This window comes from Aspergillus costaricaensis, assembly GCF_003184835.1.
Source record: "Aspergillus costaricaensis CBS 115574 unplaced genomic scaffold BO79scaffold_24, whole genome shotgun sequence".
Lineage (NCBI taxonomy): Eukaryota > Fungi > Ascomycota > Eurotiomycetes > Eurotiales > Aspergillaceae > Aspergillus > Aspergillus costaricensis.
In genome coordinates this window covers 540,146-567,827 of record NW_020291824.1, presented here as the reverse complement: position 1 = coordinate 567,827, position 27,682 = coordinate 540,146, and the positions used below count along the sequence as shown (strand labels likewise).

At 52.4% G+C, this 27,682-nt stretch overlaps 13 protein-coding genes across 13 annotated transcripts; 8 read left to right on the top strand and 5 right to left on the bottom strand.

Moving 5' to 3' along the window:
* Positions 1–93: 93 nt before the first annotated feature.
* BO79DRAFT_230437 (uncharacterized protein) lies at positions 94–2,357 on the top strand (the record flags this gene model as incomplete). The annotated part of the gene is made up of 5 exons (XM_025684096.1): positions 94–214; positions 305–851; positions 1,487–1,706; positions 1,762–2,196; positions 2,274–2,357. 5 exons carry the CDS (start codon positions 94–96, stop codon positions 2,355–2,357), a joined length of 1,407 nt encoding a protein of 468 aa, XP_025537631.1.
* A 145-nt stretch (positions 2,358–2,502) lies between these two features.
* On the top strand, positions 2,503–3,826 carry BO79DRAFT_35917 (uncharacterized protein). Its single transcript, XM_025689122.1, has 2 exons — positions 2,503–2,627; positions 2,726–3,826. Exon 2 carries the CDS (start codon positions 2,760–2,762, stop codon positions 3,549–3,551), a length of 792 nt encoding a protein of 263 aa, XP_025537630.1. The 5' UTR covers positions 2,503–2,627; positions 2,726–2,759; the 3' UTR covers positions 3,552–3,826.
* BO79DRAFT_35879 (uncharacterized protein) lies at positions 3,826–4,626 on the top strand. Its single transcript, XM_025689121.1, has one exon. The coding sequence runs from the start codon at positions 4,101–4,103 to the stop codon at positions 4,506–4,508; it is 408 nt and encodes a 135-aa protein (XP_025537629.1). The 5' UTR covers positions 3,826–4,100; the 3' UTR covers positions 4,509–4,626.
* BO79DRAFT_210234 (uncharacterized protein) lies at positions 4,432–6,112 on the top strand. Its single transcript, XM_025682758.1, has 3 exons — positions 4,432–5,051; positions 5,100–5,339; positions 5,392–6,112. Exons 1-3 carry the CDS (start codon positions 4,745–4,747, stop codon positions 5,886–5,888), a joined length of 1,044 nt encoding a protein of 347 aa, XP_025537628.1. The 5' UTR covers positions 4,432–4,744; the 3' UTR covers positions 5,889–6,112.
* An 854-nt stretch (positions 6,113–6,966) lies between these two features.
* BO79DRAFT_198864 (beta-glucosidase) lies at positions 6,967–8,819 on the bottom strand (the record flags this gene model as incomplete). The annotated part of the gene is made up of 1 exon (XM_025681379.1): positions 6,967–8,819. The coding sequence occupies one exon, from the start codon at positions 8,817–8,819 to the stop codon at positions 7,020–7,022; it is 1,800 nt and encodes a 599-aa protein (XP_025537627.1). The 3' UTR covers positions 6,967–7,019.
* Positions 8,820–9,496: 677 nt separating this feature from the next.
* On the bottom strand, positions 9,497–11,123 carry BO79DRAFT_246789 (uncharacterized protein). The gene is made up of 2 exons (XM_025685597.1): positions 10,686–11,123; positions 9,497–10,627 (listed from the first exon to the last, which is right to left on the bottom strand). Exons 1-2 carry the CDS (start codon positions 11,089–11,091, stop codon positions 9,579–9,581), a joined length of 1,455 nt encoding a protein of 484 aa, XP_025537626.1. The 5' UTR covers positions 11,092–11,123; the 3' UTR covers positions 9,497–9,578.
* A 1,841-nt stretch (positions 11,124–12,964) lies between these two features.
* BO79DRAFT_198859 (uncharacterized protein) lies at positions 12,965–14,126 on the top strand (the record flags this gene model as incomplete). Its single annotated transcript, XM_025681378.1, has 1 exon — positions 12,965–14,126. The coding sequence occupies exon 1, from the start codon at positions 12,990–12,992 to the stop codon at positions 14,124–14,126; it is 1,137 nt and encodes a 378-aa protein (XP_025537625.1). The 5' UTR covers positions 12,965–12,989.
* Positions 14,127–14,734: 608 nt separating this feature from the next.
* Positions 14,735–15,678, top strand: med8 (RNA polymerase II mediator complex subunit MED8; the record flags this gene model as incomplete). The annotated part of the gene is made up of 2 exons (XM_025681377.1): positions 14,735–14,922; positions 14,997–15,678. The coding sequence occupies exons 1-2, from the start codon at positions 14,798–14,800 to the stop codon at positions 15,676–15,678; spliced, it is 807 nt and encodes a 268-aa protein (XP_025537624.1). The 5' UTR covers positions 14,735–14,797.
* Positions 15,679–15,708: 30 nt separating this feature from the next.
* Positions 15,709–16,785, bottom strand: BO79DRAFT_246786 (putative monosaccharide-P-dolichol utilization protein). The gene is made up of 2 exons (XM_025685596.1): positions 16,092–16,785; positions 15,709–16,041 (listed from the first exon to the last, which is right to left on the bottom strand). The coding sequence occupies exons 1-2, from the start codon at positions 16,716–16,718 to the stop codon at positions 15,766–15,768; spliced, it is 903 nt and encodes a 300-aa protein (XP_025537623.1). The 5' UTR covers positions 16,719–16,785; the 3' UTR covers positions 15,709–15,765.
* A 186-nt stretch (positions 16,786–16,971) lies between these two features.
* Positions 16,972–18,709, top strand: cox10 (protoheme IX farnesyltransferase; the record flags this gene model as incomplete). Its single annotated transcript, XM_025679905.1, has 1 exon — positions 16,972–18,709. One exon carries the CDS (start codon positions 16,972–16,974, stop codon positions 18,547–18,549), a length of 1,578 nt encoding a protein of 525 aa, XP_025537622.1. The 3' UTR covers positions 18,550–18,709.
* Positions 18,710–18,938: 229 nt separating this feature from the next.
* Positions 18,939–21,199, bottom strand: BO79DRAFT_198845 (aspartate--tRNA ligase MSD1). The gene is made up of 3 exons (XM_025681376.1): positions 20,930–21,199; positions 20,126–20,835; positions 18,939–20,075 (listed from the first exon to the last, which is right to left on the bottom strand). The coding sequence occupies exons 1-3, from the start codon at positions 21,132–21,134 to the stop codon at positions 18,960–18,962; spliced, it is 2,031 nt and encodes a 676-aa protein (XP_025537621.1). The 5' UTR covers positions 21,135–21,199; the 3' UTR covers positions 18,939–18,959.
* Positions 21,200–21,423: 224 nt separating this feature from the next.
* BO79DRAFT_270380 (CocE/NonD family hydrolase) lies at positions 21,424–23,647 on the bottom strand (the record flags this gene model as incomplete). The annotated part of the gene is made up of 3 exons (XM_025687284.1): positions 21,424–21,797; positions 21,839–21,842; positions 21,881–23,647. 3 exons carry the CDS (start codon positions 23,645–23,647, stop codon positions 21,790–21,792), a joined length of 1,779 nt encoding a protein of 592 aa, XP_025537620.1. The 3' UTR covers positions 21,424–21,789.
* Positions 23,648–24,184: 537 nt separating this feature from the next.
* On the top strand, positions 24,185–27,673 carry BO79DRAFT_230426 (MFS transporter; the record flags this gene model as incomplete). Its single annotated transcript, XM_025684095.1, has 5 exons — positions 24,185–24,513; positions 24,576–25,236; positions 26,080–26,146; positions 26,208–26,424; positions 26,587–27,673. 5 exons carry the CDS (start codon positions 24,185–24,187, stop codon positions 27,671–27,673), a joined length of 2,361 nt encoding a protein of 786 aa, XP_025537619.1.
* Positions 27,674–27,682: the final 9 nt, after the last annotated feature.

Genomic DNA, 27,682 nt, shown 5'->3' with positions numbered 1-27,682 from the left:
TCAAGCAAGCAAGATAGTTGTCATCCATTCTGCTATCCACTCCACTCCACTCACTCCCTTCTACCCGTCATACCCACCAAGGGGGTATGCACGATGATCCTCCCTCGTGATGGATATCCTCGACAAGACTCATCATCGTCCGTGGAGTCCCCCTCGTCCGGTCGGGATCAGATCATCATTGGCGTGGTGTTTGGAGGAGTAGCAGTGATCATGAGTATGTTGTCACCTTCCATCTATCCTTTCCTCCTTCCTATGACATGGACGTTGGGGGTCAACATCATCTCATCTCACTCTGTACTGCAAGTCATAAGCGCCATCCTCCTCATCCGATGCAAGAAACGAAGCAACGAACGCCGTCATCGCCGTCAGCAGCAACGCCTGCTCGCCCATCATTTGTCTCAATCCACCACTGGGTACTATCAGTATCATCCTGACTTGGAAGGAAGCAAGCCTCAGACCCCCGAGTACCCACTTGAGATCACCTCTACAGCACAGCAGGAACCTTCATCATGTCTTGAACAACAGCAACATCCTCCTCTGCAGAGGGTCATCGAGGATCCCCCACCGGCGTATCAGCCCCTCCCTGTGTATAACCCTTCACGGTACCATGGGGTTGATGGCATGGTGGGTATCGCGGTGCCATACCCTGGGGTCACGGCTAGTATGTATCGGATGTCGGGATTGGGAATAGAGCCTCAAAGAAGAGTGCCAGATCGAGACTCGAATGCCTTTAGCTTTGCTGTTGAGGAGAGGTTGGATGTGCCGGTCCATAGGCCAGGTGGTGAGGCGGAGGAAGGTCAGTCGGTTCAACGACCTAGACCGGTGCTGTCACGGTTGGTGACGAATTTTGGGTAGGCTGATATAGTTATGTCTCTCTTATGTTCCTATGTTGGGTGGTTGGCGTCTTGGTTGGTGCTGTTGGGTGTTAAGGTGTTTGGTTTATGGCTTTAATGATGATGACGATGATCACGACGACAATGATGATGATTGCAGACTAGACTTGGGACGAAGAGATTGATGGAGAATGGTATGAAAGCCCCAGGTACGTATTTACTATGGTCTTTTCTTTTCCTGTCTGCCCTTCTACTATTGTATCTTTTCTATTGCAAGTCACCTTCTCTTCTCCCCTCATCCTGGATGAACTGAGCCAGGATGTACCCCCGCTCCACCCAACCACAATCACTTTCTTCATCACCTACATATCTCCCGCCTAAATTACTGTGCCGGGCATGGTGTGATGAGCCAAGGAAGATTGATGAGTGACTGCCAAAGAATTAAGCGTGGAGGAGCCCGAAGGCGGCAAGCCACTGGGGGAACCCCCTCCCTCCCCCTCCCTCTTCCTCTTTTCTTCTTCCTCCACCACCACCTCCTCTTCCATCTCTTCCAACCCACAGCTTTCCCACCATCTTCTTCCCCCCTCATGTCTCACTCTACTGCAGCTAGACAATCGACCGGACTCGACTGCTGCACGGTGACAAGTGACAAGTGACCACTACACTGGCCCTCGCGCGCCGTCTCCATCACGGCGCGTAGATAAGCTCGACGGGTGGTTCGGGCCCAACCGCGACGATCAACCGGTGATTGTCGCTGCTGCTTCCCCTCTTCTCCTCCTCCAGACCCTGGTCCCCATCGAAGCTTCTGCGCCAATCAATTTTCCGACCTCCAACCCCCCGGTTAGCAATGCTACGTCGGAGTTGGGTGCGGCAGTCGAGCTGTCGATTCGAGTCCAGCTGCTGCTACTACTGCTACTACGACAACTAGCGGCATTCCTCGTCACGCTCCCTCTCTCACATCGGCAGGGATCTCGCCCATATTGTAGCCGCTGAGAGGTCCATTCATCTCCCAGAACAAGGATTGCCTTGTGTCACACCCCTTCCATCTCTCTCGCAGCCGCTGGATGGACCACGCCAAGGGAGGACTATCAACTACGGCTGTGGTTGGATGTCGCCAACTTCCCGGAGTCTGTTAGCAGCTCCCTCCGGTAGGCTGGCTGCAGGTTGCCTGCAAGTTGACTGCGCCGCTCAGCTATTCTCCCGACTGCTCTCCCCTCTTTTACCATCTCCAGGCACGCGGACCGGTTCTGCTCCCTGCTCCAGAGGCTCTCCCATGACCAGTCATTGCGTCGGAATCGTCATCCCGCTTACAAAACAAAGGGCGATCCCCCTCCGGTTGACTGAGACTTCTCCCACTGGCCGCGTACGCCCGACGGGCCTCCCCACCCAGGGCGACAAAAAGTCCGCTATGATGGAGGGTGAACCATTCTGTCGGGTCAGGATGTGTCTGCTCGCCTTTCACCGTCCGTCCCGTTCGCTGGGCTCCGATGCCCATCCCTCTTCGCACTGAGGGACGTTCCCTGAAGGAATTCAGCGTTGGTCCCTGAAAGGGTCTTTTTTCTGCCATCCTGTGGGCGATATGCAGCCGGCTTTCGGCCGATGGATTGCAGCGTTCGGTGTTCACCCCCTCCCGTTTTGACACTTTTCCATGCCAGTCCTTCGGTGGCTGTCTGGTCCCTGTTCCTATCTTACTTTCCTGTTCTAGGCAGCTTGGGGACCGGGTCGTGGGGTCCTCTGAAGCAGAGGCACCCGACCTAAATCAAACCCGTAGACGGCGGGCCCTTACATTTTAAGGTACCGTGGTTGGACTTGATCCTTCTTAACCTAGTTTTTCCTCCGAGTTCTTGGAGGGACCTGTGCGGTCGATGCTGACGCGGGCCCGGGTGCTCCAGCTCGACTACATTAAGGAAGGACGCTCTTGTGACAATGACGGCTATCATCCAAAAATTACGACGCAAGCGAAAGCTATCCTCAGAGCTGCACTCGCGATGGGGGGATGTCTCCATCACCTATCCTAACGGTGGGTCCTGGAGTCAATGGGATCAGTCTTCTACCGGCGCAACTTCAGCCTCCCCCGACCACGAGCGACGGCATGGCTCCTTAGAACTCAATCGATCTGCCACTGCGCCGAGGCTGGGGAGTTACAGCCGCATTGGGGATGCCAATGTGCGGGCGCCATCCGTGGATTCAGCCATGACGATTCCTACCGGCCATTATGATGCACGACTTAGTCGAATGCGAAGAAAAAACCAACAGCAGAGCCCTCCGGTCGGTGTGTCGAAAGCCCTGGATTCACCCCGCGAATGCGACGATGCATCCTGTTCAGATGACTCCTCCGAGGATGAGGAAGACGACGTGGCCGTGCCCGCTCCTCTAAATGTCTCCCGCGACCACAATCCAGCCGAGAAGGAAGAAGCTGATGCCTATTCGCAAGCATCCAAATCGCCTCCTTTGTCGGTAACATCTCGCATGCGTAGCCGACACAGCGCCCAGACACACACGATGGACCCTCCGATGTCAGCACCTGGAACGGCCGGTTCGAAGCATACCAGCTACAGCTCTTCGGTCCCCTCGAATCCGTCAGACGACCAGCGACCGCAGGGACACCGTCTGTCTACGCAACATGATCGAAAATCGGTACGGCGCCCCAAGCCAGAGCCGCTGAGTTTACCGACACAACCTGAAATGGTACCGTCGTATGATGAATTGTACGGGTAACTACCGGAATTTGGGGCAGGACCCATGGGAGGCTTTCTGTTTGATTCTTGAATTTTGCGTATATCACTTGCGTGCATGCTTGCTTCATTTTGGGGATGGCAGTCACGGCCGAGCTACGCCGGACTGGCCTACTTCGTTTGGGTGGATGGGATTCTTAATTCAGCCGTGAGAGGGCAAAAGATTTAACCTGCATGCATTGTGGCGTCTCATTCCTTTCGGGAGGCGTTTTCCTTGTTTCTCTTGTCTATGCTTTGGCTCATTCGTGTGGACTTTTCTCATTACCTTTTTGGGGGTGATTAAATTGTTGGAAATCCGTTCATGGCGTGATAACTATTCCCAGCTAGTAAGTTGGCGTGTCGCCGTAGGTGACAGCGACGGTCATCTTGACCCCAATCTATGGATTAGTGTGTCTACGTCCCAACAGCGGGAGCACAGCTCCTCTCGAAGCGCCCATTAAGTTAGGGCGATCAACACAGGAGGGGTTGATGGATTCATTGGACAGCAATGATCCAAAATGAGCAGGGATGCTAATTAGTGGCAGTGGATGTGATGGGCAAGCAGCCAGTCGCACTGGGCCAATGCGGAGGCGCGAGTAAGCGCCGGACCCCGCGAGCAGGTCTGCGCTCGCCGCCAATCTGCGGCCATCACAGCGCATCACATCCACGGCTTGCCCGTAGCTCCATGCCACTAGCCGCCAATGAACGTGCATCCTGGCAGCGGCAGGAGTTGCTGCACTGGCCGTCACAATCACCGTCACACCTCCCTCAGAGACAACCCGCTTTCGCTGCTTCTGAGAGGCCCTCGAAGCGCCCGGGCTACTGCTCCTCACTGAGCTCGTTGGATCTTCCTCACCCCATCCAAGAGGCAGGCATGTCTGCCAATCCGGGACGAAACGGTATCTCCCCTCCTCGGTCGTCTGCTTTATCAATCCAGCATGGCACCGATCCTGCCGTTTAACCGACGATCTATCTGGGTTGGGACCGGTTCACCTTCACATTTCTACCCTCGCTTTCCCCATCGTGTCATTCCCGGTTGTGCTCCCTCTCTGTCCCTTGCTGCGCGGTGCTCTCGGCGCGGGTTCTGTCGACCGCACTGTCTCCAGCCTTCCCTCGTTTGGTCGTAAGTTAAAACGGTAGCATTGGGAGGTTATCGTGCCGTCTCCGACGCTCGATCTAACCAAAGCAAATACCAAGATGCTCGGCTCTTGGGGTCTAAGCCCCAGATCTACATCGAGATGGGCAGCGGCTGCCGCAGCGGCGTCCTTTCTGCTCGTCGGCCACGTCGCACCCCCCGCGACAGCGTTGTACGTGAGCGAAGGCTCCCCATGCTGGGATGTCTGTAACGACCCCACCAACACCACCACCTCGGAGATTGTCTGCATGGACGCGGCCTACAACGACACCACGACTGGCAAAAACTTCAAAGATTGCGTCTCGTGTGCGCTCAACAGTACCTACACTGATCCCAGTGGGTTGGTGACGGACGTGGACTGGGGATTGTGTAAGCCTGCTTCATGTGCTATCTTAAAGCTGTTGTTAATGTGGTTAGATAACCTCCGCTATGCGTTCAGCGCCTGTGTCTACGGTTACCCAGCGGGCGTCGACAGCGTCTCGTCGCAGTGCTTGGTTTCCTGCCAAGGACTTGACAGCGCGATCGAGTTCGACTTGCTCACTCCGAACGATATCAATCTTCGTGCCTGGTGCTCTACCTCCACGTTTGCCGATAATCAGATCGAAACCTGCGAGTTCTGCTACAATCTGACCGAAACACAAGTGCTCATGGCCAATTGTGAGTCTCCCAGCCTATTCTGCGCGAGTTCGACTAACTCGAAGGCCAATAGTCATCGAAGCCCTCCGCTATGACTGCCACTTTCCCGTTCCGTCCCAAACAGCCTTCCCGATCAGCCCGTCGTTGATCTTTGCCCAGGAACAATTACCTACCTATAGCAGCGACTTGCTGGACACGCCCAGTGGAGGCGGGGTCAACTATAAATTGGCAACTCTGATCGGCCTGCCGCTCATGGGTTTCGTGATTCTGCTTTTCATCTTGACTATCGGCTGTGTACTCGGCATCAGCTGGTGGCGGCGCCAAGAGCGCGAGGACGAGGAGTTGCGCCAGTGGAAGGCCATAGCGGCGGAGAATCCGTGGAGCGAGTACCCACCGCCGGAGATGTACTCGCAGCCGCAGCAGATCACGCAGTACGGTTCAGGGTTCCAGGTCGTGGATACTGATGGTCGCACTCATGAGGTGGGGTACTCTAAGAAGGTGATGATGAATGTGTCGGAGGATAAGGGGAAGAGTCCGTCGCAGGAGTATCCGGGGGAGTTGAAGCTGTGATGCGCAGTACGTGTTGGTAGCGTATTGAAATGATGAAGAAGTAACGCCAGAGTGGTGAGACCGTGGATATGAGCCATGTCTTTGTTGTTGTTCCTGTCATGTCAATGTTGTTCTGTTTTGATGTGCATAATGAGGCATATACCCCCGCATTGCTGGTGCACATAATATCTATCGAGTATGAATATGAATAATGAGAGAAGCGAATACCAAGTTGTGAACAATCCAGAAAGAAACATGGATCTCATCATGATAGAAGAAATGAACGAGTTGTAGTTCGAATAGATGAATTGAAGAGTACACACCACCCAAGGGAGCAGAACCGTCTATATCTCTGAGAAGTAGAAGGGAAAAGAAGGAATCACAGACCTGAAGACCTGCCACCATACTTTATACCCCCTCCCTCCATCTCCATCCCGTTCCACACACCCATCCCTACCAACCTAAATAAAGACAGACTTTGAAAGTCTTGGAAAGATAACCGCCCTCGGCATCCTGCAGGGCCCATCCATCCACAACTCAACTCGATACCCCCCTCCCCCTCCAAAAGAAGCATGAAGAATGAAGAAGTTTCAATCATATATACCAAAAATAACCACACGGGATGAAGATACTCTGATCTGTGAAGGATTATTGGATGGTGCTGTGACGTGCCAAGCTAGGGGAGCTGTATGCCAAGATGTGATGGGTTTCGGGATTGGGTTAGTGTTGTTATTGGATGGGAGAAAGGGAGGGGGTTAGGCAGCTATTTTACTCCGTGGGAGTTGGATAATTTTGGGGATGGGAGTGGGATATATTTACATGATAGATATATAGAGTAGAGGGGTATGCTACATTTGTGGTGGTAATAGTAATACTTACTTGTGGTATATTCTTAGTCGAGGGGAATCATGTAGAGTGAGAAACTAAGTGTTGTATGGATATGTTGTGTAGGAAGGTGTGCTACTACTGGGATTATTCCATTCTATTAACTAAGAGGGTTAGGGGACATGTGCGTGGTCCAATCAACATTGTAGAAAAGTAGCGTGAACATGACAACTACTGAATTCTAATGATGATCGTAAATTTGTCTTCTGCACCTGACACTTCATTGTATACCTACCTAACATTCAATCAACTCATGTATGTTAACACCTACCTGCTAACATGCTCGTGAAAAAAATCCACATAATCAAAAATACTCCTCTTATACCTCCTCTCCCACGTCCCATCTGTACGATTCACACTCTGCATCCCATACTGATTCGCATAACTCCCAAATTCATTATTATCCAGGTAACTCCACGCCAATGCCCCAATCACATTCACTCCATCTTCGTGAATCGCTTTCAGCATCTCCTCTAGGAAGTCCTGGTAATATAGCGTTCGCTCCAGATCATACCGCTGCGCGTTGCCTTCCTTCAGCGAGTCGTCGAATGGGTTGAAGCCGAATTCTGAGATTACTATTCCCGATGGCTTGAATGTGTTCCAGACGTAGCCTAGTTGTTGGCGGACGTATTGTGGTGCGATGGAGGAGTAAGCATTTGACATGTCGCCCATGAGCCATCCGTCGGATTGGATCATGGTTAGGCTGGCGCATTCGGGCCATGCGGAGTTGGAGGAGTTGGCTGCGCAGGCGGAGATTCCTTCTGGAGGGGGGAGGGCGAATTGCGCGACGTAGGGGTCGAAGGCCCAGAAGTCGATGGTGTTGTTGATAGTGGAGATTTGGGAGTCGGTCAGTGGTGTGAGGTTTAGGTTAGGCGTGTTGAGGACAGAGGAAGGGTACTGTTCGCCGAGGAATAGTGGGTTGGCCATGATACCTAGGATGAAGTCTTGGTATCGGAGGGCGGCTTCGACGTGGCTGCTGTTGGAGGGGTCCTGGGGAACGCCGAGGTTGTTGGCGAATTTTATGGTGATTTGGCCGGTGCCTTGCAGCTCTTCTTTGTACCAGTGGTAGACGGCTGCGTGGGCGGTTAGGACGTGGGTGAGGTCGTTGTAGGAGCTGAAGGAGTTGCCAATGCCGATGTTGGGCTCGTTGAACGTCACCCAGTATGGGACCCGGTCGGCGTACCGGGTCATTACTTGTTTCGCGTAGTAGAGGAAATTGTCTGTGAGGGTGGAGTAGTCGGTAGCTTGAGCTGTCGGGAAGTCGAAGTGGTTTAGGGTTACGATGGGGGTGATTCCGTATTCGAGACAGGTGTTGATCACATCATCGTAGTGCTGGAGTCCCTCGGTGTTGATGGGAGAGCCGGCGACGCCGAAGGGAACGATTCGTGGCCAGGATATGCTGAACGAGAGGTAAGGGATGCCAATGGCAGCTAGTCGGGCAATGTCTTGTTTGTACATGTAGTAGCCCAGGTCGGCGATATTGGCATCGGACGAGTTGTCGTCACTCTGAATGGCACCAATGGTGTCTAGAATGGACGGGCCGCGGCCTTCGAGCTTCAGGCCTCCTTCGATCTGCCATGCGCTGGCTGCGACGCCCCAGATGAAGTCCGATGGGAGCTTCACATCCGCATAGTCGACTCTGTTATACAGAGTAGGAGGGTACACGAGTTCGCTGGAGGGAACCGGTGTAGGGGAGACGGTAGTTGTGATTGGGGGCGCCGACGTATACGACAGGTTGGCCCACAATGCAGCATACGCACTCTGGCCATACTGTCCGTCTGCAGAGGGAGTTTGACTCGACTGCAAAGAGTATGTGGTATAGGTCACGTTGTCAGGAAGCAGGGTTGAGGCCTCGCTAAATGCCGGAGCAAACGGTGTAGCAAAAGACAGCGGTGAGCTCAGTGAAGTTGCATAGCGAGTTGAAGTGACCTGCGTGTAGGTAAACGAGCTGTAGGAGTATGAGGTTGCTCTTGTCGCCTCGGCTTTCTGCGTCACAGGCGATGCATAGGCGAGCTGGCTGCTGCCAGCTGCACCAAAAAGCACTAGAAAAGTGAGAAGATCAGTCATTTTCAACAAAGAAAGCTCTCGATGCCTGACCCCAGTGACCTTTCTGCATCATGGGAGTATGTCTCTGCGCTCTAAATACTCCTGTCGCCATTCCTGCCGGGACTGAGGGACGGCAGTTCTTCGGGTAAACCGCTTCTCCCAAGCTTTCAAATGATACAATCTGGCTATATTAAATGTCCATGCGCATTGTCTGTTCCCAATAGCAGCATCACGCTCTGCGGAAAATATGTTGCGGCAGTGGAGTTTGAATGAGGAGCCGGGTTGGAGGACGATCCCCCACAGTCCCTGACGTCAAACCATGAGACCTGGGGTTTGTTGCAAGGGTAAAGTGTGGGGTACTGCATCGGCACAGGCCTCATGGGCAATATCAGACGAGAAGCGCTTATTGGAGGATTCGGGGGTCTGTGTCGATTGGAACGGCATATGCGGGGTTGAAGTCGGGGTAATGAGATTGAAGAACAAGGAGACCATATGGCCTTGCCTTGGACATTCACGTATATCACACCATAAAACTAGATTATGACTACAGCTATAGGAACGATTAGTCTACTGATAAAATACTGGGAATAATTCGGATATGTGTTTGGGTGTACCAACCAATTTATTGGGCTATCATCTTCAGTATTCCAGTACAAGATGAAATGATATTGACCTCATACCGTTTATGATAAAATATCCCTGGTATCTCTTGCCTCACTGACAGGGATCAAGTTAATCGTCTTTCCACTGCCCGGCAGAAGCGAAATCGCATAAAGCATCTTACGCGGCAGCCTCCATGAACCCCTTCCACGCTGATAAGGAAACGAGTCCCTGGAAGAACCGACGAGCGAATGAAGGAGGACGCATCGTAAGGCACAAACTGCATTTCGGAGAATGAGGCGGCTGCCAATCTACGGGCAGACCATTGCCCACGCGCTGGAAGAATTCCGAGTATGAACGCGGCGTCAGCAAATGCGTGCTCCAGACCCACATCGTAGGATCAGTCAAATCTATCTCGGACAGATTAGGGCCCCACGATAAGAATCCCTTGCCTTGCCCTCGCAGGAACGCAAGGTACTGAGTCACCATGTGTGGTGAGTCGAAATCAGTTTCGGGCAGATTTGTATCCTGCATTGCTGATGCCGACTTCAACACCCTTGTGATTGCAGCATGCAGATTACAGGAAGAATTTTCCACATATTGATAGTGCTCAAAGATATCATGAATCATGGGTAGCGCTTGATTCACGACATTCTGGCCCAGCGAATCGAGTATTTTGGTTATATCTGGGAAAAGATTTGTCGGTCGCGTCTCTTCGAGAAGCATGCTCATGAGGTATCTTTTGACGAACTCATTTGGTGCCTTCTTAGGAGTCAAAGTGCCGTGTTTTTCCTCCACGCTCCAGCAGGTCCCTGGCAATGGAAGATCTCTGCGCAGCAGTAGACATAAATCTTGACGGAGCTTCTGCACAACAAGAACGTGGTTTCCGAGAACATATTTGCACGATTGGCAGACTTGCAACAAATCTTCTGCGAGGCCTTTTCTGCGCCGCGTCGACCACGGCACGACGGTTCGGTTCTGACATCGCGGGCATTCGATAGGCACACCCTCGGGGTCATCAAGATTGTCCCAAGCGAGCTTTGTCATGCCTTCAAAGCGCAGCTTGCAGGGCTCGGGACATGAATATATGAGGCTATCCGGATCGATACATTGCGAGACTAGCTGGAGGGGGAACCCTTCGTTCCATAGTGCCATCTTTTTATGTCGAAAGCAATCCTCTCCGAAGGATCTATGATGTAGTGTTAATACATGGAATACCATTAGAACATCTATACCGTCCCAGTCAGTAGGTCACCTTTCCCCAGTTATGAGTTCGCAAATACTTACCTAACGGAGGTAACTCGTCCCCTGTCCATGTCCATCCGCTGTGGTGTGCATAGGGCTTCTCTGATACTCTGTGTGATTCACAGGATGGCATCTCCGAATCTGCTGGTAATTGAGCCCACCAAACGGAAAATCGATGAACAGCCCGTGAGACATAAATTGACCATCGGCGCTCCTCCACCGTGGACTGTCGAGCTATCGGGTCTACTTCGGATTCGATTTCGTAGTCATAATCCTTCTTATATAGACCTGTCATCTTCGAGATTGTCCTCTTCAAGTCCAAGAAACATCTGAGCAGTAGTTGATGTTGATAACACGCCTGCGGAGACACGACGGGACCCGACTTCTGCAGCAACGGTGTGGCCTCGGAGGCCTCTCCAGCCGCGGTCTTCTCCGAATCAACAACCATGGTGTCTTGCGTTATGGTCAGAAGATGGAAAGACAGGATGTGAACGGTGCCACTGGGTTTTGAGACACAAGGCTCCGCTACCAAGACCGGGGATATCAGTATTAAGACCCTGGCGTAATGGTCATCCGCCTATCACGGTCCGCGTAGCTGATCCCTGGGCGCTTACTGAGGTACTATGATGACATCTTCTCCATATCTGACTCAGACCCCTCATAAGGCTGTTCCAAAAAGGGCCTTGGATGGTGAATGTTGCCCATTTCTGCCAGTTATGTTTGTTGATCTTTACTATGAAGGTTAGTTTAATCAACGCGTTCCTGTCACATTCTAGCCTGATGATACTGCGGTGGAATTTGTCAGAATATGGCTGCTCGGCTTAGCTGGATAAGGAAGTTCCGATTTCGAGGCCCTTTCATGGTATGATTCAGCACTAATGAAGTCCATCAAACACCCCCAAATCCTGTGGAGTCCACTACTCACACATTTCTTGTTTTAGTGGCTCGGCCGTTCATGCGAACCGTCTTACTGTGTCGGTAGGGCTTAGCTGCTCGGTTAAGAAGATGTAGTAAGAACCGAAAAATAACTCATGTGAAACTGTGAGACTTCGACAACCGCACCAGGCCATCTCATTGCTGACGCCCTGTGGCCCACCTGAGGATTCATCATGTGGGCAAAGTGGACCTGAGGAGCGTGCATTGGGACAGTCAATTAACGCATACCTTCAGAAGCATAGCTCCACCAACACGTGGTGAGAGAAAGGAACGACGCAAGGCAAAGTCTGTTTGTATTTTGTGACATCAAGAGAGATATTGAACACCGGTGTGGCATTGGTGTTGTATCTGATCTGTAGGCTGTCACCTTGAGGTCCATGTTTCCGTACATGTACGCTTGCGACCGCAGCACAAAATGGACCAGACTGGAAACCATCACTCTCCGAATGTAGCTCACGAGGTGTTATGCCAAAATATGATTGCCAGTAAAGGAAGGTATACCGACATCAGGATTGCGGATGCCCTCTTCCGACTTCCAAGACCCTGCATTTCTAATGCAATCCTTCTGTGGAGGTCCTGCTGACAAGGATCCACTGGTTCGTCAAGATTGATCAAGATACTTCAGCATATCAAATTGACCAATCGACAACTCATGTACCACTCCTACACTTGTTCCTTGGACTCCTCAGACGAGCTTTGGCCGTCGATTCGAATACGGATGATCCAACCCATCTATCTGTAAGTATTCAGGGTTCGCTAATAAGACGGTCATCATCATTCGTTGGGATGAACATTGATGACTTTCGATATTCCTTCTAGCCTCAATGGCCCCATCCCAACATTCTGATTGTCATCTGTATGGCCATGTTCTAGGATCGAAGCTTACATTGCAAGGATTATATCAGGTTGGAAGCCGTCGTTCATGTGGAGTGGTGATTAGGCCAAGATGAACCTGAACAGCTGCATTGTTTGTGATAGGACAGATTGCCGTGCTCTTGTCGAACTGCCAAGTTTGATACCAAAGAGTCAGGGATAGATCATTGCAGGCCGTCAAGATACCGTTGGCTGCTAAACACTCGCCGCAGGGCGTGTCTTCCTGGCCAAAGTTCTCCTTGTCGAAGGAAGCACCATTTCCCAAAGCGTTACATCAGAATTCTGGTGATCTGTGCATAGCCCGTGTTGGTCATCTTGAGGGCTGCGAAGCTGCAGGAGCAGGACTCATTTCTGCGTTCATCTGAGCATGGATACATGGGAATCTGCGCTATGAGGGATAGATTGAGTTGCAGTGGATTTCAGGCTCAAGACATAAATTGGGCCTCCTCGAGGGAATTTTCGCCAGCATCAGAACAACAAGCAACAAAATAATCATACTTCTCTTCGTGTATCGCAGTCTCGACAAACCTTGACAAAATGGTTCGAATTAGTCTTTTTGGGACCCCTCTGTCTCCCCTAGTTGTCCTTGGCCTTGCAACTTGCGCAGTTGCTGTTGTGGATAAGTGGACCCCAGAGAGCTTCAACTGGAGTGCCCTGGACCCAGGCCCACGGGAAAACTGGAAGGGTCTCTATCTGAACCATAATGGCACCGCGGAACACATCCAGGAACTAGCAATGACCACCGGCGCCGAAGTGAGAACGACGGACGACGTTGCTCTAGTAGTGGCTCCTTGGGCCATCGGTCTAGCATGGCATGCCTTCAACCTCGTTCTCACCGGTGCTGGCCTGGCAAGCACCATCAATACCTGCGTTCAAAACGAGGGCCAAGCCGACAATATCTTCTACTGCATCACTGGACTCCTCAGCACCATCATTGGTGTGGGTGGTGAGGTGTCCGCAGCCAAGAAGTTCGCTGAGTCGAAAGGGTACTTGGGGGTCGCCGCAAATGCCTGGCTGCAGTCCGGTCTCGAACAGATTGACCTGCAAACCTTTTCGCGAGACCTGGACAGCCTGCCCGCGAGAAACATGACTTCACAAAAGGCCCACAACCACTTCGTTCATAACGCTTTGCGCAGCCTGTCAACAGACGAAGTGGACTTCGTCGGGTACGCACCCGACTCTCATAAGTTGGCCCGCCGTGACTCCAGTGTTCATCCCTTTGCGCCAATGTTCCGTTTTAACCACCACAAATATGGCCCAATGGAGCTCACTTCTCGTGATACCGGCGAAGGTGGTGTGCACTTTACCATCTCGTACGCAGGCCATCCCACCCACCATGCGACCCAGGAGAAACGTGACGAGTTCTACAAGCATGAGCGCCTTAACGAGCATTTGATGGAGGGTCGGTTTGATTCTGATGCCTCTAGCGCCGACCCGGGCGATATCACTTTCAATGGAGCCGATGCCTTTGGCCAAATCGAAAGCCAGGTTGAGTGTTTTGCAGGTACAAAGTGGAATGAGGGCAACGTGCTGTCCGTCCAGATGTATGACCAGGCCAACCATGCGACTTTCGGGTTTGCTTCTATTGGGATTTTCCCGGACAACAGTGTGGATTCTGGACTTCAAGGCTTTGAGCCTCAGGGAATGCCTTTGACTGGCGGTCAGAATTGTTGAATTCGGTGCTCCATTGGAGGCGTACTGTTCTAGAGGAATGATTCATTGGAGATTCGAGTTTTGTAGAACTGGTGGAGGATTAGTCAAATTGGGCAGTTGAAGATAGGAACATGATAGCGTCAAATATATATATAACCGGTGAACGGAGATTGCCTAGTGAAGGAGCAGTTTATGGCACTGAAATTTCGTATGCCTTTCATGTCAAATGTAGCTAAGATATAATACCAGGAAGGAGAAGATAGGTCCGAGAGAGTTGGCAAGTAACGAGGCTGGAGATGATTCCACCTAATGTATATACCTATCCTGTTAAGCGGGACATCATCAACGTAGATCGAAGATACTGAAATACCTAATCAGAATCTATCTTAATCACCAAATAGAGTATTGAGAAGAAATTAAACAGGTGGTAGTTCAAGCTGCTGGGGTTCCTGTTTGGCGAGGAACTTGAAGATTCAAGGTTCCAATGTAGAAACATAGATCGAGTAAACACACGAAAGCGCCCGACACCTCAGGCACCAACCCTCTCCGCGGACATCTCCGCCATTCCAATCAGGTAGCTCAATGCCCACCTGCTTGATTGTTTGTCGCCGATCTCCATCTCCAATCAAGTCAACCCTCAATATCACCACCACACCTCTCCAAGCTGCCCCTTCCTTCCTCACACGAACAAAATGACCTCTCTCAACCCAGATCAAATCAAAACTCTCGAACAATCCCGCCAACGACTCATCCAACTCACCCATTCCCTTGCCTCCCTCATAACCAGTCTCAATCAAAGCGATCCTCTCCCCTCATGGTATACACCCCTCCCCAATGCTGCCTCAATATAACCTGGCTAGACCAAATCCACTAATATAATGCTATGAACAGGACATCCCTTCAATCCCAAGCAACCATCATTTCCAACAACCTCCTCACCATCTCCGACCATCTCTCCGATAATCGCGACCTCCTATCCAACATCGTCGCCTACCCCGACGCATCCTACCCGTCGCGCGTCCCCGCCAACAATGTCGCTCTGGAGCAAGTTCTGCGCACGAAACTAGACCCCCGCGTTGAGGACTGGGTAGCGCGTGGCCGTCGCGCCGGGGCGCCTACTACTTCTTCTGATACTGGGGCTGGAGCGCTGGGACAATACCAGACCAACAGTGGACAAGGGTTGCTGAGTGATGATGCGATTGCTGAATTGTGGGATTGGGCGCCTGTCGCGGCGAATGAGGAGGCCAGGAAGAGGAATTGGGGTGGGAACTATACGTTGGAGGAGCGGGAGATGGGGATTGAGAAGGTGGTCACGGGGTTGAGCAGGGTGTTGGAGGATGATGATGAGGATGAGAGTGATAGTGAAGAGGGTGAGGGCGAGGCAGATGAGATGGAGGTTGTCGGGGTGAGGAGGAGGTCTGGGGCTGGAACTGGGTTGGAGTTTGATATTGCTGCTGCGAATACTGGGTCTGGGGCTAATGCTGGTGCGGGGGCTAAGATGGTTGCGCCGGTGGTACCGTTGGATGAGATTTTGAGGTTTATGACTACGGGGGCTGTGCCGGGACAGCGGTGATGTCTAATACGTTGCAATGCTTGTAGCAGGGGAAAAATGATTAAAGATTTCTATAAGAGAATTGGTGCAAAGTAACCAAAAAGGCGACTAGCCCCGGCGTCGAGTAGTCGGCGTCTTGCCTGAAGGCTTGGGCGACACACCCGAGCTGGTGGCGGTGACTGGCGCCTTCGCAGGAGTGGGCGCTGCAACGGGCTTCTCCTTCTTCTGGGACTTGGCCGGGCTGTTCCAGTAGTACAGCATCTGGCCGGCCAGGATGAGGTTGAGAGTAAAGCCGGCGATAAAGCCGTACAGAATCAACTTGTCGTCGACCTCCTGGATGGTGGTGAAGATGCGAGAGAGGGAACCGGCGAGGTAGTTGAAGACCTGACCATGCGTTAGTAAACGATCACCGACAAGCAACGAGGTGCACTTACTGCAAAAGCACTCAGCTGGCCAGTGCCACCTTCACGCCAGATGGTATAGATTTGAGGCGCCTTGCTCGCCACACCCAAAGCTCCAGCTCCAGCCTGCAGCATAGACATTGTCTGCGCATCCACCAGAGTCTGATCAAAGAGCAGTGCATACACGCTGGCTGCCACGACGGCAATGAACGCCGCCGCAGCGGCAGACCGGCCCGCAAATGTCAACACCAGCACACCCACTACCACATCTTGTACCGCAATCAAAGCCGTCTCACCAAAGGTGCTGAAGGGGAACTGGTTGCGCACGCTGTACGAAAGCGTAATCAAAAGACTGGCGGTCTCGAGGGCGTAGGAAACGAAGGAAACACCGGCAGATGAGCGGGAGCTGATGAGCTTGAGGATCTGGGGCACCTTGACGATGCCGCTAGCTCCGACGATGGCAATACCGAGAGCCTTCGAGATTGCAAGGGAGGTGCAGGCGGGATCCTTGCTCACGTCAAGATCGACCACGAGGCTGTTGTGGCAGGAGGAGCCGATCAGCGAAACGATCGCATCGTGAACCGGTTCGGGGAGAGCCGAAACGACGGGGCGGAGGAGAGGTTGGAGGGGATCGATGACGGTTTTCTGGATCGCGTCCATGTTGACTGGAGATAGGGACCGTGGGATTGAAGCAAGAGGTCCGTCGAAGTCAGCGGGGAGGTGGTTGTGTAGAAAAGAAGCGGACGACGCAAGGACAACAAAAAAAGACCAACAAAGAACCAACGCATCTCCGGAATTGCGGGTTTGGTCGCTCCCGTCCACCGCGGCTTTTCTTCGTCTTGCGGCTTGAGCTTCAACTTCCGCTGCTTGGATACGGATTCTTGGTCGACAAGTACCACAGCAGGACTCCGCCATGAGTCTCCTTCGCTCCTCGTTGCGGAGGATAGGGTCGCCAGGCGATCCTAGCAGGATATGCTCTCAATGTCTTCTACATCGAAATCGGACCCCTCGAACCTTCCCCGCCGCCCTCCGCACCTTCACCTCGTCCTTTCGATCCCACTCGGGCATTGCAGACGGCCATTCCGCCCAGTCGGCTCTGAATAAGACTTATTTCTCGGCCAATCGCGCAGAAGACGACACTCCGAGCAAAAGTGACATTGTATCTTCGCTTTCCGGCGGCAATGTTTCCTCCAGCGCGACATCCTCCACACTCCCATCAGACCACCGCGTCGATGCCTCTACGTCTGCCCCCGACTCCACACAACCAGAGCTCCCTCATCGCCGGAGGAAGCGTTTAAAGGAAGAAGCGAATGCCCAAGCCGCCGATCCTGAACATGTCATTCCCCCCGATGCCTCCGCACAGCTATCCGCCTTCTCTTCCGCTCAGCCCACCTCTTCCCTCCGCCGTAAGATGGCGGCTTTCCTCGCCCTCTGCAAGCCTCGTCTCTCCGTCCTCATCGTGCTGAGCACGACCTCCGCCTATGGCCTGTATCCGATCTCGTCTCTCCTTACGCTTGACCCGGCCATGACCCCGTTACCGACCCTCTCCACCTCAACCCTAACCTTCCTCTACCTGACGGCGGGCACCTTCCTCTCCAGCTGCAGCGCCAACACCATCAACATGTTCCTGGAGCCAAAGTACGATGCTCTCATGTCGCGCACCCGCAACCGGCCTCTCGTTCGCGGCCTCCTTTCCCGCCGTGCTGCCGCACTCTTCGCTCTCGCGACAGCCCTCACCGGTGTAGGTATGCTCTACTTCGGCACCAACCCCACCGTCGCGGCCCTCTCAGCCAGCAACATCATCCTATATGGCTTCATCTACACCCCGCTCAAGCGTATTCACGTTATCAACACATGGGTCGGCGCCATTGTAGGCGGTATTCCCCCGTTGATGGGCTGGGTCGCTGCTGCCGGCCAGACCGCTACCACGGGCCACGATACCTGGCGCGACATGCTCTTCAGCCAAGACAGCATTGGTGGTTGGCTGCTGGGCGGTATCCTGTTTGCCTGGCAATTCCCCCACTTCAACGCCTTGTCTCATACCATCCGCGAGGAGTACAAGCGCGCCGGCTACAAGATGCTCTGCTGGAAGAACCCCGCAATGAACGCCCGCGTCGCGCTGCGCTATTCCGTTCTCATGTTCCCCATTTCCATTGGCCTCTGGTGGGTTGGAGTCGTCGGCCACGGATTCTTGGTTAGCAGTTCAGTCGCAAATGCGTGGTTGGTGAAGGAGGCGTACCATTTCTGGAAGCACCAGGGCGCCAACGGCACGGCGAGAGGTCTCTTCTGGGCCAGTATCTGGCAGCTCCCAGTTCTACTGGTGGGTGGTCTCGTCACCAAGAAGGGCCTTTGGGATGGTGTATGGCGTCAGATTTTCGGACAGCCGGATGAGCTAGAGGATGAGTATGTGTATGTTGATGAGGAAGAGGAAGGTACTGGTGCTGCTATGGCTGCCTCGCGCTCCAAGTCAGTGGCGACTCGTGCGGTATGACCGACTTTCTGTTTGGACCGAAATCAAATGAATGAGAAAGAGAAAAAAAAAATATAGAAAAAGAGGGAGGCTATAGCGAACTTCCTATCACTCACCATTGATTTCTATATATTTCATGGATGTATTAGATTCCCGTTTTGGTCGGCGTTTTGTATAACAGCAACTACTTTGAATTACTTTTTCCGAACTCCATCTGTTTATGCTCTGCTTTTCTCCTTATTATTTTCCATCACCCCTGTCTTTATCTGAAAGACACATTTGCTGTTGTATGTCAGGCCGTGGTGATCACCAATCGAGACCTCTGGATTCTAGGGAACATAATAGATACAGAGAGTGAAGAACCGTTAATCTATCTATCATACAAGAGTTATCTATAAAATACATACATACACCAATACATTACCACAACATCACTTCAACTTGATATTATACAACCTCGCCACCTCCTCACTAATCTTACCAGGCGCCTTGACCATGGCATCTTCGCCCTTCTTTCCGATCTTCGGGAATGCAATGACATCCCTGACCGACTCCTTGCCCAACATGACAGTGATGAGTCGATCGAAGCCGAGCGCGAACCCAGCGTGCGGGGGACAGCCAGCCCACAGGGCATTAAGGAGATGCTGGAACTCGTCGATGCGCTCCTTGGGCATCTTGAGAATTTCCTTAAAGATGTAGTTCTGGGTCAAGGCGCAATGGATACGGCGACTGCCGCCGCCGAGTTCGACGCCGTTGACAACGAGGTCGTAGTGGTCTGCGAGGGCTTTAGTGGGGTCCTTGCTAAGGAGGTCGACGTCCGAAGAGGTCTTCGGGGCCGTGAAGGGGTGGTGAGTGGCGGAGAGGCCGGCAGTACCGCCTTGCCCGGGTTCAGAGGCATCCGTAGGGCTGAAAAGAGGGAAATCGACTATCCAGAGGAACTCGAAGCCCGGGGGCGCTTCTCTGAGATCCTCGGCGATGGAGGCGGCGGCCATGGCGCGACGGATGCTGCCAAGTTGGGTTGCGCCGCCTGCGAAAGGGGCTTGTGGACGAGCTTGAAGAATGAGCAGATCGCCGTGACTGAGATCTAGCATCTCTTGGATCTTTTCGGCTGCTTCGAATCCGAGGGGTCCGAGGCCCTTCAGGGGCTGTCCTTCGTCGTAGATGAAGATTCCTGGTGCACCATCAGGGTTCTTGTTGAATGGCTCGCCCTCGGTGGATTCGAAGAAACGTGAAACGAATTCGCGAGTTGCTGACGGTAGCTGCTCGACGGTATCCATCTTGAATGCTTCAATGATTGGATCGGTCAGAGGAGTGATCTTCGACACAAGGTCGGCAGGCAGGAGGTGCTCGACACGATGAATCTCCATTCCATGTCGCGTATCCGGCTTGTCTGAACCATACCGAGTCATTGCCTCCTGGTAGGTCATGCGACGAAATGGGCCTGAAGGGACCGGTTCAGGCATCATGTTTCCCCACAGGCCCCGGATAAGTTCCTCAACAACGGCCATGACATCTTGTCCAGCAGCGAATGCCATTTCCAGATCCAGCTAAGATTTTCAGTCAGTAGGCGACTTGTGTAGTTTCATTGGGACCATACCTGAGTAAACTCCGGCTGTCTATCGGCGCGGAGGTCTTCGTCACGGAAGCAGCGCGCGAATTGAAAGTATCTTGGGATTCCACTGGCCATGAGAATCTGCTTGTATTGCTGCGGACTCTGAGGAAGAGCGTAGGCCTTTCCCTTCTTCCTGGTCGGCACAATGAACTCACGAGCACCCTCCGGGGTCGACTTGAACAGCAAAGGTGTCTCTATCTCAACAAAGGCTGGCTTCAACTGTTCCAGCGTCTCCCGACAGACATTGCGCGCTTGCGCACGAAACCGGAGAGCATCGCGCAGCTCTTTATCGCTTCTCAGTTGAAGGTGGCGATGCTTAGGAGGGTGAACGATGTTCTTTCCGAATAGCACGATCTCACGGGGAAATTCGTTTAGGGGTTGAATAGATTCCAGCGCGATCTCCAAATAATCGTTGCGCTCCTCTTCCGCAGTCTTTGTAACCCTCCGTTTAACTGTTCCTTGAACAACCACTGGACTACCCCGACTAATCTTCTTCAGCTGAGGCAGGGTGTTGCTTTGTGAGTTTGAGAGAAGCTGTATGGTACGACCCATTGTGTGATCATAGAAGCGGGCGAACGAGAGCTCCTTCCCCATGTCGTCGCGCTTGTCCAGGTAGCCATGGAGGAGTACGGATTGACCTTCGTGATCACCAGAGTACAGAGTGTCGATGTCCAAGGGCGTTTGGGGGAATTCCACTTTGAAGACGGGATGTTAGCATTTCCCGATTGCAACTTGCATGTTTGAGCTGGAAATGCTGGAGGGTGTGCATTGGTCGGCAGGGTGACGAACTCGACTGCTTGAACTTATCTAGGAACTCCGACGAGGTCACATTGGAGCGGTGCTTTTCACTGAATTCATGGAATGATCGTACGGGGGAGCTGTGAGCTTGCAATGCTGAAAGGCGACCAAGTTGCCTGCCGCGGAAGTAGTTGGAGATCTCCACGTAGGTCGCGCGGAGGTGAGGGGGGCATCGGACCGCCCTGGCTAGATACATCTTGCTGCGCAAACCAGCCCGAAAATCAAGAAGGACGCAGAAGAGGACAGTCACAAATATTCCAATTGTCCTGGGGCGGGGATGCAATGGCACGATGCATTCGAATGGCCGAGTAACTAATCGGGCAATTGGGAAATTGCCAGGCACCGCCGGGCGGAGATCCTGGGCAAAATATGGTACGCCGCCTTCTATGACGGGTCTAGCGCCCTCCACACTGCCAATTAAAAGCAAAATTTCCGACGCCGTCATTTCTTTTCTCTTCATCCTTCCAAGTTTTGTAAAAGTGAGTGCTACCTTTGACCTTGGACTACCAATTCGCCTTTTACTAACGTGATGCTGCAGATGATGAAAGCCTAGTGTGTTCTATATGAACCCATCTCTCTTCCTGGAGCCCTTCTGGCTCTCCTTTCGGGGCTAAAGGGCTGATGGGTTCTGGTTGAGAGTGGGATGAAATAGGCGTTCGGCACACCAACCTTGTTACTTAACGGACGCGATTAAGGCATCTCTGATTCACACATTACTTGGTGGTGTTATACCTGGGGGAGCGGCGGTGCTTTATGACCCTTATTGGTGCTGATGGCGCCTATGATTGGGCTCTACTGCATCGTCCCAGGCCATGTTTAGTTACAGAACAAATAAATTCAAAAATGTCTTTTCAATAATCTATGCTTGATAGTAGCCTTGTTATCTGCAAGCTAGCTTACATGTCTATGTTGCTGTAGTAGATGCATCATGCTCGGTCATACAAATGGCAGAACAATATGCGAAGAATGTTCACCTCCTAAGTGAAGCACGTGTGTTCCATGGGATGCCAGTTCCTGGAATTCCCCATCTTCTTTGAACTCTCCCCGCAGCAATGGACTGTTCCCATGCACTTCGACGCGTACACTTTCCCCTGCCTCATACTCCACTCCCATTGCCCATATGCCGATCTCGAGCTTCACAATGTCTCCAGGAGTGATGTACTCGTCGCGGTCATGTGGGTGAAAGGGGAAGTTCTCATGAATTGACCTGGTCGGATCAATGGCTCGACGTGAAGCCCGCAAGATCCCCAAGGACCCGACATGGAACATGAGATTGTTCTTCTCCCGAGGAGAAATGCTGTCAACACTGTCTGGGCTGACACCAAATTTCGCTATTGATGACCACGGAATGTTAAGGTTGAGCAGAGCCTTTCCTTGCGCGTCAAGCTTCCTGATCAAAACATATACGTCGAGGTCATGAAAGTCTGGGCACGACATGTACACCACTGCTTTGGGAATACCCGCTAACCTCGTTCGACTGGTGAAAGTGTGGGTGAAGCTCGCACAGTCTTGGTATTTCTCTGAGTTGTATGACACCGATGAAGCCGTGCTGGGAGCGTCGTGGCTGAGATGGCCTTCTGGGTGAAAGTACATCTTGCGATACTCGGTGCGTGGAATCGGGTAGTCCTCCTCTGCGATGTTGTATAGCGGATCTTTATTGAATCGCAACATGGTAGTCCGTACCCTGGGTGTTTTCTCCCATCCATTGTCGGTGCCATTCAGATAGCGATCGAAAAAGGACGCAAGCTCAGAAGCCGATTCCTTGCAATTCCAGATATCGTACCACTCCTGCCATGGACAAAGTCGCAGCCATTTATCGGACGACTGAGTCTGGAGCCATCCGCGCAGTGATCCCATCGTGTGCACGAAACTGGTGTGTGAGGCTGTAATATAAGCGGGTATGCTGATCTTGCTGAGGTCTGGTCGTTTATCTTTCCAGTATGCGCTGTTCGCATATGGATATCGGCGATACATCTCGTGAAAGTCTTCCACACCCCGGTGACCCTGGATGTTATGATCGATGATGAAATCAAACAAGCCAGCATCGAAGACGCCACCCCGTACGAATTGCTCTCGATAGAGGTCACCACAGGCCTCCCAAGGAGCAATGGCTTTTAGTGATGGCGGCTGCAACGCAGCGATGAACCACTGAACGATGGCCAAGTGTGAGTTTCCTGCCAGGCCAACATTTCCATTGCACCAGGGCATCTTAGCCACAGCCTCGATCACGTCGTAACCGTCCTCGGCTTCCTGGGTGCCCATGATGCCAACTGTGCCATCTGAATCGCCAGACCCACGGGCGTCCACGTTGATGATTGCGAAGCCGCGAGGCACGAACTCAGCTGGATCAGGGCCCTCGAATTTCTCCAAGCCGCTGAGTACGCCTTGAGGGATCCCTAGACCCCAGGGGAGGAACTTCAGCATGCTAATTCCATTGAACTTCTTCCCAAAAGGGCTCCATGCTAAGATGGCGGGCACAGGCTTGGTGGTGTCTGTAGGACGATAGATGTCGCAATATAATGTGCTGCCATCGCGAACCTGGATACCCACGTCGTGAGACGTATGGATGTCGCATGGCAAAGGACGTGAGCCATCTTTGTTCCAACCCTTGGGTAGGACTTCTTCACGAAACCCAAACGGCTGATAGTTGTTTCTGCCCACGGTGGGCTTGTCAATTGGACGAGTCGCGACAGGTACCGGAGAAGGCATATTGAAAAGTAGTGATCGCAGTGTAGACGACAATGGCAGAGTTTCCGAGCTCCTTATGAACAATGCCACGCGCCCACCACTATGTGTCCTTTACTGAGTTCTAAGCGTGAATTTACAAATCATTATCAGCTTTTGCTTTTCTCTCAGATTGTCGGGTTGTGGACATGGCGCGTTGTCGGGTCTCCTGTTGCGGCTATACTCCCAGCACGGCCGAGCTCGGGCGAGTTTGCATGTTCGTTTCGAACCTGCTGACCATTCGGCAATCCATGAGTTCGGCTACAGTTACTCGGTCATGGGAGTGGCGTTTTAAATCTCGGATGAGGATGGGCTCGGCCGTGTGTAAGGGATCAGTTCGGGTCATTTAACCTGGCTGGAGATCCAGTTGGAGGATAAAAGCGCGCAAAAGCTCCTCTGGCCGCCGAAGCCCTCGACGTCACCGAAACTGTTCAATCTCAAAGTACGGTTTCTTTCTTCCTTCCGAGGAGTCTATACTTCATATCTCAAAGTCAGCAAATTGCGAGTTAAAGAGCTTTAAACATGGCACCCTCTCGTGTCGACTCTCCGGAGCCCATCCCATCCCCTGCCCCGGGAAAGCTTCAGTCCATCCAGACACAGCAGCCTCACTATGGTGACTTTCGTGATGACTTCTTTCGTGATGGTTACGCTGTTATCAAAGGCGTGCTGAGCAAAGAACGCGCTAGCGAATACCAGAGCGAAGCCCTGGCCTGGCTTGAATCATTCGGCCTTGGCTTTGACCGCAACGACAAGTCCACCTGGAAGAAGGAAAACCTCCCACAGAGCTGGAAGGGTGGCATGTATTTGCACTTCTCAGCTGCGCACGAGAAATATGTCTGGGATGTCCGATGGTCAGTCGCCTCTCTCATTCCTCTTCTTGGTAGGGATCCATCTGGCTAAACGACAACTACAGTGAGCCTGGCGTGATTGCTCCCTTCGCTAAGCTTTGGGGTACCGATGAACTCGTTGTGTCCTTCGACACGGTGAACATTACTCTCCCTCAATCTATCGTAGGCACCTACGACTCCCAGCCCTGGCCACACTGCGACCAAGCGCCCGAGCGCAAAGGTCTGGTCTGTGTTCAGGGCATCGTCAACCTCTCCAACGCAGGCCCCGACGACGGTGGACTCATCGTAATGAAGGGTTCTGCAGCGCTCTTTGACCAATTCTTCGAAGAGAACCCCGTTACTGGTCCCACCCCCTGGCGCACCGCCAAACATAAGGATTTCCACCCCTTCTCTGACAAGGATCTGGACTGGTACCGCGAGCGTGGATGCGAATTGATCAAGGTCTGCGCTGAACCTGGAGACTTGATTCTCTGGGACTCGAGACAGATGCACTGGGCTCAGTTCGGGACCTCGGATCTGGTGCGCACTATTGTCTATGCTACGTATACGCCGGCGGCATGGATGAGCGAGGAGGATCGAGAGAAGAAGAAGGAATTATTCGAGGCGTATGAAACAACTACACACTGGCCGCACACGAATCTGTATACACATGGGAAGGCGACAGTGAAGGTAGATGGTGAAGAGGTTGTGGATCCGTTGGAGAGGGACGAACCTCTTACCAAGCCGGTGAGAAGTGAGAGATTGTTGCAGTTGGCAGGTGTGAAGCCATACTAGCAGCTTGTAGCATTATTTATCTTACAATTTCACTCCTTTTGTTATGACTGCACTATGATCATATCGTAAGCCATCGGATGCGAAACAAGTGTCCAGTTTGCAGAACACTGCATATACACCCAGCTGTAGCACCACACAAACCTCTCCACGACCTTGAACAACCCACATCCAACCCATCAATTACACCTAACACCTACCTGGGAGCTATCAATGTGATTAGTTTTCGCAATTCGGTTACGGCAACATCGTCCATTGCCGCCGTGCGGCACGCGCACCTCCGCCCGGGTGAGCTCGGGCGAGATTCTCCCATCTCGCTGGTTCCCTCACTTCTTCACCATCATCTTCCATCAAAACATACTTTCGGCTCCACGTTTTCACGCCAACTCCACGCTCGGACACGATGTGGCTAATGAACTAGACTCCATTACGAAGACAAGTTTTACCCCATGGGGTACTCGATAGCGTCAGGATGGACAGCATATCAAGGCCGGAAGGAAGCGGTCCTTAGTCCATTCCTCCCTGGTCTTTCATTGATAAACTGTGGTAGGACACAGCTTCTACACGCACAAGACACATGTCTGCACATAGCAATATGGATGACAAGGACATTGACGCAACGCACCATGAACTTGCTATGGATAAATCCCTAAAGCGTCATGGCAAAGGCAGTAACCCAACCGGCACAGTGAAGCTAGTCGAGGATGGGGAAATAGTGTTGATTCCGACGCCGTCTCCAGATCCAAGAGGTTCGACTTTCTTCACAATCTTTTCTAAAAAATCAGATAATTGACGAAGAGTGGAACAGACCCCTTGAACTACCCTCAATGGCAAAAATGGGTGATCACGTTCGTGCTGGGATTATGTACGCCTCTGTTCCTCATCTCTCACACAAACTAAGACACCATCTAACACAGTCATATCAGTTTCCGTCCTCGGCGTCTTGATGACCTCGGGAATGGGCCCCTTCGTCACTTTAATGCAATCCTACTACGACTACAACCCCCACACCGAGGATCTAATGACCTACCCAACCCTCTTCATGGGGATCGGTAATGTCATCGCTATGCCACTCGCCATGGCAATCGGCAGACGCCCAGTATTCCTGGCATCTGCATTGGTTCTAACCGTGGGATCAATCTGGTGTGCTGCGAGCACGAGTCTTGGATCGCATATAGCGGGCAGAGATGTGTTGTCATTGGCAGCAGGGCAGTCAGAGGCTTTATGTCCGCTTATTATCCAGGTACATCCCCATTACTAACTCCCAATACCCTGCACTTCACAAGCCGGAGACCCTAATCAAAGTTACCAGGAAATCCACTTCGTCCACGAACGCAGCAGCCGCCTCGCCTGGTTCAGCGCGATCCAATCCATCGGCACAGCCGCCCTCACCATCGCGACATCCTACCTAGTAAGCAGCCTCGGCTGGAGGTGGTGGTACGGGGTATTCGCCATCGCCAGCGGGCTAGTCTTTATCAGCGCATTCACCCTCGTCCCTGAATCCCGCTACGACCGACCCACCGACGCTTTCGAAGGGGAAGTGCACGTCCACCACGACGGCGAAGAACAAGTCATCGTTCACGCAACCACCAAAAACCGCGTTCCACTAGACTTCACCAACTACAAAGCACGCACCTGGAAGCATACTCTAGCCATCATGCACCCACCCGCGAACTGGAAAGAAGCCCTAACATGCTACAAGCAAATGGGCCAATGCATCCTCTTCCCCAACATCCTCTGGGTAGTCCTCATGAACAGCGTCTCCCTCGGAATCTACGTCATCGGAGTAACAGAGTACGCCTCTGTCCTCGGCGCCCCTCCATACAACTACCCAACAACAAGCCTAGGTCTAGTCCAGGGTGGACAAATCGTGGTCGCAATGATAATGGTTCCCGTGCTCGGCTACGGCGGCGACCAGCTATACAAATTGGTCGCAAGGCGTCGAGAGAACGGAACCGTTGAGTCTGAAGTTCGACTTATCCCTATGCTCTTGCCCATTATCGTCCTGCTTATCTCATGTGTAATCTTTGGCCGTGCTGCATCTCATCCGACGGAGTGGTCGCCGTGGGCAATCACCACTACCTTCAGCGGCTTATATTTTGCCTATATTGGAATCATCCTCAATGGGTATACGTATTCTCTGGACAGTTATGCGGAGCGGGCGGCGCCGATTCTGGTCCTGATTTGTGCCATCCGTGGGTTTATCTCGTTTGGGATTTCGTTTGGGGTTACGAAGTTTATCACAGAGCAGGGGTTTCAGGGTGCTTTTGATATTTGTGCAATTATTGCCGGTGTTGTGGCTGCGCTGGGGATCCCGATTTTCTTCTTTGGGTGGTGGATTAGGAGGGTTACGATGAAATATGCGGTTGATGGGAGGACTGCGGAGTTTTGATTAGGTTGT